The following is a 9,899-nucleotide window of genomic DNA, read 5'->3' as shown; positions in this document are numbered from 1 at the left end:
AGTTGTTTAACGTTGTACAAAACTGTGAGAGTTGTGAAGAGTTGTGAGAGTTGTTTAACGTTGTACAAAACTGTGAGAGTTGTGAAGAGTTGTGAGAGTTGTTTAACGTTGTACAAAACTGTGAGAGTTGTGAAGAGTTGTGAGAGTTGTTTAACGTTGTACAAAACTGTGAGAGTTGTGAAGAGTTGTTGATAGTTGTTTAACGTTGTACAAAACTGTGAGAGTTGTGAAGAGTTGTTGATAGTTGTTTAACGGTGTACAAAACTGTGAGAGTTGTAAAGAGTTGTGAGAGTTGTACCGAGTTGTAAAATTTGAAAGTATAAACTATATAAAGTTGTAGGTATTTTGTAATAAGATTTGTGACAGTTGTAGATGGGTCGAAGACAGTTGTCAAAAGTTGTGAGATCTGCGTACTGATCAGAGCGTATTGATAACTCGCAAAATGGTTTTTAGTACAACCTGAATATTCTATGACGTAATATTTAACCTGAACTTATCAACACCTATTGCATACTCACGTTATGGTTTTGAAATATGATTTGAACAATTCCGATTCGTGGTCCTGAACCTCTCGGTGTTGGATTGGTTTGTCGTCCAGCAGGGTGTCTAGTTCCACAGTCTTATAGGCCGCCGTACCGTACTCATCCTAATGGTGTCATAAATTCAAATGGAGACATAATAATTTATTTCATTTTATTGATCATAATCATTGTTTTTGAAATCGCGTCGAAAGTCATCTGTACATGTCTCAACTAGAATTTAGATGGTAAACAATATTTCGAAAAGAAAACAGCGAAAAAATGTATAACAAAACTATACTCACAAAATCATAATAAAAAAACTACAATCACAAAATCATGCACACAATCCATGCTCACAAAACTGTAAACACTAAACTACCTTAGCAAAATCACAACTATTATAGCAAAACTTCAATCGCATTACTATTTCCACAAAATTACAATCACACAATCACTCATAGGAACTCAAAACCACACTCAGAAAAACCTAAGTGCAGCGAGCATATATTCGATGTACTGACAAGTCACACAACACGCAAACTATATCATCCAAGGATACACAATGTCATGCATCACAGAATGTTTTCTTAACATTTAAAAGATAGTTCAACAGACAATGGGACAGAGGGTACAAAATAAACAATAATATACATTATAGTATAGTATATATAATATACATTATTTGTACAGCGCCCTATATACTTTGCGAAACAAATTCTAAGGCAATATATCGTTCATGTATAACAAGAGGATGAGATCATCAACATGCTCCACTCCGTAGATGATTCAGATGTATGCCCAAGTTACAATGTAACATGCCATACCATGGTAAATGGTACAGAGTGCTACTATTCATATTACTTAAACCAAGTGTGCAAAGGAGATATTGCAAACAAAAAATGATAAGTAACTTTTATGCGGTATAATAATAACAGACACACAGGCTTATTCAACATTAAATGCTTTTAAAAGTATAGTAAGTGTCGCAATAGGAATTATCCATATATGGACAAAAACAATTCTAGACGTTCGACCATGTCTTCTAAGCAGATTCACTGAAGCGTGAAATGTAGGTCAAATTAATGTTGATCCTCAGCTTACGTTCAGTAGAGCGAGCAAAGATGCATCACTGATGCAAGTATATCCACGTAGCACCTATAGTTACCCAGAACTTATCATAACAATTCTTCATATAGTGATATACTGGGTACTTAAGAAGTCACTGAAGCGTTGCATAGATATATATCAAATTCAGTACTTATATATATTCAGGTAAGGGGAAGCAATTCTTTAAACCAGTCGTATTGAGAAAGAGTGCACGGACTAACAAATCCTGTTGCTTTATACCCCTCGCCAATTATGCTGAGCTGCGAGTAACCATTGTATTCAACATTACGATTTTACAAAACAAATTGTAAACTTCAGCTTCTGCCCACCTTTATTTGTTTAAAGAAGCGTTAAAGAAGCGTAAAAGAAGGAAAGAGAAAAGACTAAGGTCGTCTTTAAGTATGCGTGTGGTAAAACCTTAGACTTGCAACAAAATACGACATAAATTCTATCGCGCTATGAACCCTGTTATTCAATGTGGTATATTGACGTATGATCTTTGTGTTTTTAACCGTCGACTTCCCATTATAATACAGTGCAGTTGATGGATGAAGCGTAGATATATGGGACTCACTTTGTAAAGAACTAGATATATCATTCTACTTTCTAATGTATTCCTTCAATTACATGTACATGTTCTACTCCGAGGGCTGCCGTTAATGATATAAGTAATTCCGTTACTAGACCACCAAGAGTTGTAGCCCCAATAGGATTTCAATAGAAGTGGCTTTCCTTCCAAATATAAAATCATGTATTCACGAAAATTTCGGCTTGACATTGATCGTTTCTGGTATATTTTCATCCATGTAAATCAAAGAATAATAACGAAAATAGGCACAGTTTGATTCGCTCTTACCATGTCATACACACCTGTAAAAATCGCACATAAGCAGTATTCATACAAAACGGAAATACTTCTATTAATAATTTATTTAGTTGTAAGAAGAGTGTACTTCGCTTTTGCATACAATTTACATAACTCCTCGAAATCACACAGGGTATTCCTTATTTAAAATATGTTTTTAGATGCTTAGCCACACATCTATATTGTATTTTCTGGCAGGTATGACCGGTATTTGATTACATGACTATATTAACTGTAAGGTATTATACCTTGTGCTGTACATGTCTAAATTGAAATGCCTTAACGGTGTGCTGTATTTGGCTTTATTGTAATGCTTTACCTGTGTGGTGTACCTTCTATACTGTAATGCCTTACATGTGTGCTGTACTGGGCTATATTATAATGCCTTACCCGTTTGGTGTACTTGGCTATATTGTAATGCCTTACCTGTGTGATGTACTTGGCTATATTGTAATGCCTTACCTGTGTGCTGTACTTGGCTATACAGTAATGCCTTACCAGTGCGTTGTACTAGGCTATATTGTAATGCCTTACCTGTGTGTCGTACTAGGCTATACTGTAATGCCTTACCTGTGCGTTGTACTCGGCTATATTGTAATGCCTTACCTGTGTGCTGTACTTGGCTATACTGTAATGACTTACCTGTGCGTTGTACTAGGTTATATGGTAATGCCTTACCTGTGTGTTGTACTCGGCTATATTGTAATGCCTTACCTATGTGCTGTACTAGGCTATATTGTAATGCCTTACCTGTGTGTTGTACTCGGGTATATTGTAATGCCTTACCTGTGTCTTGAACTTGGCAATACTGTAATGTCTTACCTGTATGTTGTACTAGGCTATATTGTAATGCCTTACCTATGTGTTGTACTTGGCTATATTGTAATGCCTTACCTGTGCGTTGTACTAGGCTATATTGTAATGCCTTACCTGTGCGTTGTACTAGGCTATATTGTAATGCCTTACCTGTGTGGTGTACTTGGCTATATTGTAATGCCCTACCTGTGTGGTGTACTTGGCTATATTGTAATGCCCTACCTGTGTGGTGTACTTGGCTATATTGTAATCCTTACCCGTTTGGTGTACTTGGCTATATTGTAATGCCTTACCTGTGTGTTGTTCTTGGCTATATTGCAATGCCTTACCTGTGTGTTGTACTTGGCTATACTGTAATGCCTTACATATGTGTTGTACTAGGCCATATTGTAATGCCTTACCTGTGTGGTGTACTTGGCTAAAGTGTAATGCCTTACCTATGTGTTGTGCTTGGCTATAGTGTAATGCCTTACCTGTGTGGTGTACTAAGCTATATTGTAATGCCTTACCTATGTGTTATACTTGGCTATATTGTAATGCCTTACCTGTGCGCTGTACTTGGCTATACTGTAATGCCTTACCTATGTGTTGTACTAGGCCATATTGTAATGCCTTACCTGTGTGGTGTACTTGGCTATATTGTAATGCCTAACCTGTGTGGTGTACTTGGCTATATTGTAATGCCCTACCTGTGTGGTGTACTTGGCTATATTGTAATGCCTTACCTGCGTGCTGTACTAGGCTATATTGTAATGCCTTCCCTGTGTGTTGTACTTGGCTATATTGTCATGCCTTACCTGTGTGTTGTACTTGGCTATATTATAATGCCTTACCTGTGTGTTGTACTTGGCTATATTATAATGCCTTACCTGTGTGTTGTACTTGGCTATACTGTAATGACTTACCTGTGCGTTGTACTAGGTTATATGGTAATGCCTTACCTGTGTGTTGTACTCGGGGATATTGTAATGCCTTACCTGTGTCTTGAACTTGGCAATACTGTAATGTCTTTCCTGTATGTTGTACTAGGCTATATTGTAATGCCTTTCCTGTGTGTTGTCCTTGGCTATACTGTAATGCCTTACCTATGTGTTGTACTAGGACATATTGTAATGCCTTACCTGTGCGTTGTACTAGGCTATATTGTAATGCCTTACCTGTGCGTTGTACTTGGCTATACTGTAATGCCTTACCTATGTGTTGTACTAGGCCATATTGTAATGCCTTACCTGTGCGTTGTACTAGGCTATATTGTAATGCCTTACCTATGTGTTGTACTCGGCTATACTGTAATGCCTTACCTATGTGCTGTACTTGGCTATATTGTAATGCATCACCTGTGTGTTGTACTTGGCTATAGTGTAATGCCTTACCTGTGTGGTATACTAAGCTATATTGTAATGCCTTACCTATGTGTTATACTTGGCTATATTGTAATGCCTTACCTGTGTGCTGTACTAGGCTATATTGTAATGCCTTCCCTATGTGTTGTACTTGGCTATATTGTAATGCTTTATGCCTGTGTGGTGTACTTGGCTATCTTGTAATGCCTTACCTGTGTGCTGTACTTGGCTATACTGTAATGTCTTACCTGTGTGCTGTACTAGGCTATATTGTAATGCCTTACCTATGTGTTGTACTCGGCTATACTGTAATGCCTTACCTATGTGCTGTACTAGGCTATATTGTAATGCATCACCTGTGTGTTGTACTTGGCTATAGTGTAATGCCTTACCTGTGTGGTATACTAAGCTATATTGTAATGCCTTACCTCTTACCTATGTGCTGTACTAGGCTATATTGTAATGCATCACCTGTGTGTTGTACTTGGCTATAGTGTAATGCCTTACCTGGGTGGTGTACTTGGCTAAAGTGTAATGCCTTACCTATGTGTTGTACTTGGCTATATTGTAATGCCTTACCTGTGTGCTGTACTTGGCTATACTGTAATGTCTTACCTGTGTGCTGTACTAGGCTATATTGTAATGCCTTCCCTGTGTGTTGTACTTGGCTATATTGTCATGCCTTACCTGTGTGTTGTACTTGGCTATACTCTAATGCCTTACCTGTGTGGTGTACTTGGCTAAAGTGTAATGCCTTACCTATGTGTTGTACTTGGCTATATTGTAATGCTTTATGCCTGTGTGGTGTACTTGGCTATCTTGTAATGCCTTACCTGTGTGCTGTACTTGGCTATACTGTAATGTCTTACCTGTATGTTGTACTAGGCTATTTTGGAATGCCTTGCCTATGTGTTGTACTTGGCTATATTGTAATGCCTTACCTGCGTGCTGTACTAGGCTATATTGTAATGCCTTCCCTATGTGTTGTACTTGGCTATATTGTAATGCCTTACCTGTGTGCTGTATTTGCCAATCCAGAAGTGCACATCGTAGAGAAATGCCTCTCCCCCTTCTTCTTGAAATGTCTAAAACATTGAAAAAAACATCTGGTTAAATGACCTACTTTATCCCTATCCGTGATGGTAAAAGGTAACCAATTTATCCCTCATCCCTTGCTGCAAAAGCAAGATTTTTCATATATGTGACCTCGTCACAAAGGATAATTTAGAAACCGGATCTGCTTAACCCCTACATAATTTTACTTCCAGAATCCATGCGCACCTACTGTTGAAAGTTAATATAGCAACCCCACTTTACATTATTCAAAGAGCAATGTCGATCAAATATCTCATAAAAATATGTAAGAATTCTTATGAATACATATAAGCAAAGAAGTAATAGCGACAGTACAAAATGTTCGTGGCAATCGGTCCCTTTATTAGGCTTTAATAAGACAGCACCATTAAGATATACATATCGTATTATGTCACACACTTCTCAAAAACATAAGATCTCTTCATGCATATTCCGTCTTTGCATATTGCAGAGTTATCTTCTCTTGAGAGCAGGTATTGATTGTTACGTCATTTGTTTGTGAGAGTAACGTCATCAATGTTTTGAAAACGACGTAATTTCCTCACACGAACCAATGACGTAACAATCAATACCTGCTCTCAAGAGAAGATAACTCTGCAATACGCAAAGACGGAATAGTTTACGAGATATCTTATAAAAGATATAAGATTTCTCATATAAATTTATGATTTACAGGATCGACATTGCTCCTTCAATAACGATAGAATTGGCTTGCTATATGTTAACCCTTTTCTATCATCCGGTTCCGTATGGAGTTACTGTGTTGATGAGCTGTTACGACTTCGTCCAAGAAATCATGCTTGCTATTCTGTCTTAGGTTGGTGTAGATCACGTAACAAAACATATGGAACGTTGACGAAGCACTTCCTTCAACCAGAAGGCTTTGCATGGGTTAAACGTATAAATTGAGACCAAACAAATGACATGGTTTATACAAGTGCATCAGTTATTAAAGAGGGTTTGGTTTAGACATGTGTTTACGATTAAGACAGTGTAAAGGTCTAGATACTACTTACATTGAGGATGATGTAGGAATCACCATCGTAAAACTTGCTGTAATCTTCTTTTGGCCAGTGGGTAACTTTGAATTTCTAAGAACAAAACCATCTTAATTTTATCAAAATCCCTAAAAGCCCTACTAGACAGTTTAGTTATTTTAGTTAGATTAGATTAAGTCCGTTTGAAAAATTAAAGAAAAACATATCAGAAAGTGTAAAGTTGAAAATCGATCATCTGATCATCGATTTATTAGAATATCAAAACTAGTGTAATCCGAAACAGCTTCCTCTTACCAGCTTTAACGAACAATAATTTTACTAGTGCATTGACAACAGTGTCACCTACACTATTTTGTCTTACTAGTAGCGACACCAGCGCCGCCTGCATTGTTTATTGTAATCTACTTTATTAAAAGTAACAACACCAGCGCTAGTCCGAATTATTCTGACGTTTTATCGACCTTTTTTTATATCAGTTTGTCCGATATAAAAAAAAGTCGATAAAACGTCAGAATAATTCGGACTACACCAGCGCCACCTACATTGTTTATAATAGTACTATATTAGCAGTGATTACACCAGCCCCACCTACATTGTTTATAATAGTACTATATTAGCAGTGACAACACTAGACTAGAGCCACCTACCACGATCCTCCAGATCTGTATGCCCACTTTCTCTCCAGCCTTTTCCCATGCAGGCTCAGTTTCCGCAGACTCCTCTATAAATACAAGAGTACTGTTTTACATACAAATATAACATGATAAATTGGTAACATAAAACTAAGCAGTTAATCGTAAAAACATGCTTTATAACCAAGACAACAACAGAAATAAAGGTATATTGTATACGTTTATGTTCTTCAGGCCAGAAACTAGATGATTTGTGTCTACCATATACAAAATTAGCATTCCACAGATATTCGGATTTTAGAACGGAATGAAGGATATATGACATGTGAGATCAGGAGGAAATACAAACTTGCTAACACTGGATCGGTGGTGTACACATTTATCAACGGTTCGAGGATATCTTTCTTCTTTATAGAACATTTAGCAACTAAAAGAATGAGCGTCCCATTCATGAGCTACAAAGCTAACAAAAACTACAAAAATGCTGTATGGCAACGTTTGTTCAGTGTAGGCTNCGTATGTGAATCGAAGTCAATAAATGATGCCGTACGTACAATACAATTAATGCTAGGACTGCCGTTAAATTGAAAGGCAAGATGTTTCACACAAGATAAAACTGTCGNATTTATCAAATATTTTACAAAAATGACCTTGGTAATAACATATATAACTTGGTGTATAGCCTTTATCTAAAATATTTCTTCCTTGGTTTGGTAGGAGTGTTTTGCCAATAAATGTCAGACAGACCAATAACTTTCTTTTTTATATGCATTGTACGTGATTCATTAAAAATAACGACGAAAGTAGGAAACTTTCAGAGAATTAGGTAATATACACGAAACAATAAAAAAAAGTTTACCTACAAGTAATTCAAGATTTTGTTTTGAATTTTAACCAAAAGAATAGCACTGATGATAGCTCAACAGGTGATGTTTTTTTCTCTTCCAGTTCAGGGCCATTCGAATTCACATCCATCGATACAATCGGAGCACCTCGGCTGATTCATTTCGGTCAATTGTTGCATTTGGTACACCTCGCCCCGATTGCAGTCCATTTCATCATTAAATGGAGTGAATCGGCCTGGGTGTTCCGAGTGCTAATGTTGATGAAAGGTCTGTAATTGGACTGCCGTTGATACCGACGGAGGTGTTCCGGTGATGTAAATAAACAAACGCCTGTCTGACATATAATGTCGAGTGGACGACTACCTACTTTTGACCTGTCTGTCGGTGTCCGAGCCAAACAGGGCGAGGTTCGAGTCTTTCCAATCGTACTGCTTCTGTTTAATCAACCCTGGAATGTTTAACATACGTTACATACAGTTCACTTATCACAGATTAGTGATGTCCTTCATTCACTGCCATCCTGGGCTACACATGAAGTCTTACTGAGGCGAATGTGTCAAAGTACCTATTATCGTACAGGATAGCTAACACATAAAGTCGACCAGCCGTACATATGTAACACTACTTATTATCACACGGTCAACATATAGATTATACAAAGAAGGGCTATGTCAAGTTGGTCTTTATTTACATATACATGTATGCACGTTGGAAAGTGAAGAAATTTAATATTTGACAATTCATTTGATATCTGAATATGCCATCCAATTAACCAAGTATTGCATCCATCACAATTGTCATGTATTTGACCAACTTGATCCCTATGAGGATGGTCCAGAGTTTGGTCACACTGTGTACACATGTACAGCTGTCAATACCTTCCTTGCCATTGACCACACCAATGAGATCAAAGTAAACCCTTAGGGATGTGTATGTGATAGTAAATGTATGTGAATCGAAGTCAATAAATGATGCCGTACGTACAATACAATTAATGCTAGGACTGCCGTTAAATTGAAAGGCAAGATGTTTCACACAAGATAAAACTGTCGGTATGCTAAATACACATGTAATTTACATTCTATGCAGGTACTGTGTATAACATTTCTATATAGGAGACCTACTTTGAGTCATTTCCAGACCCTGTCATCAACGCTTGACCTGTGGGTCAGGGACATGTATAAAGGTCTACATAGGGTCTATACATATAGTAAGGTCTAGAAAAATGCATCCGTATTTGCTGAATACACTTATTTTTATGTTCACAAACAACTCGCGGATATTACATAATCAAATTGTTTCATAGGTTCAAAGGAACTGTATCGCTCATGTTTATTGAATGTTTTATTTCCACGACTTTCAGATTCAGTCGAATTCAACGTAACTTAAACGAACTTGATAACATCAGAACTTATGTATATACTNGGGGGAGAGGCATTATATCGAAATATAGCTGTACTTCGTCACTCATATTATATATCACACGCTCAACCTATACTTATCACATTATCAACACGTATACTGTATCACATGATCAACCCATATACTGTATCACACGATATACCCANACCCATATACTGTATCACATGATCAACCCATATACTGTATCACATGACACACCCATATACTGTATCACATGATCAACCCATATACTGTATCACATGATCAATCCATATG

At 37.2% G+C, this 9,899-nt stretch overlaps 1 protein-coding gene across 1 annotated transcript in view; it reads right to left on the bottom strand.

Moving 5' to 3' along the window:
* The window catches only part of LOC110460991 (gelsolin-like protein 1), a 40,348-nt gene that overhangs the window by 7,086 nt on the left and 23,363 nt on the right, over positions 1-9,899 (bottom strand). Inside the window, exon 7 of the mRNA XM_021514250.1 lies at positions 519-646. Coding sequence (XP_021369925.1) covers positions 519-646 — 128 coding nt within the window. The remainder of the gene's footprint in view (positions 1-518; positions 647-9,899) is intronic.

The sequence above is a fragment of the Mizuhopecten yessoensis genome, unplaced genomic scaffold (assembly GCF_002113885.1).
Source record: "Mizuhopecten yessoensis strain PY_sf001 unplaced genomic scaffold, ASM211388v2 scaffold10529, whole genome shotgun sequence".
In the NCBI taxonomy this organism is placed as follows: Eukaryota; Metazoa; Mollusca; class Bivalvia; order Pectinida; family Pectinidae; genus Mizuhopecten; species Mizuhopecten yessoensis.
The sequence above is the reverse complement of the archived record's forward strand: the minus strand, read 5'-3'. Positions and strand labels throughout refer to the sequence as shown.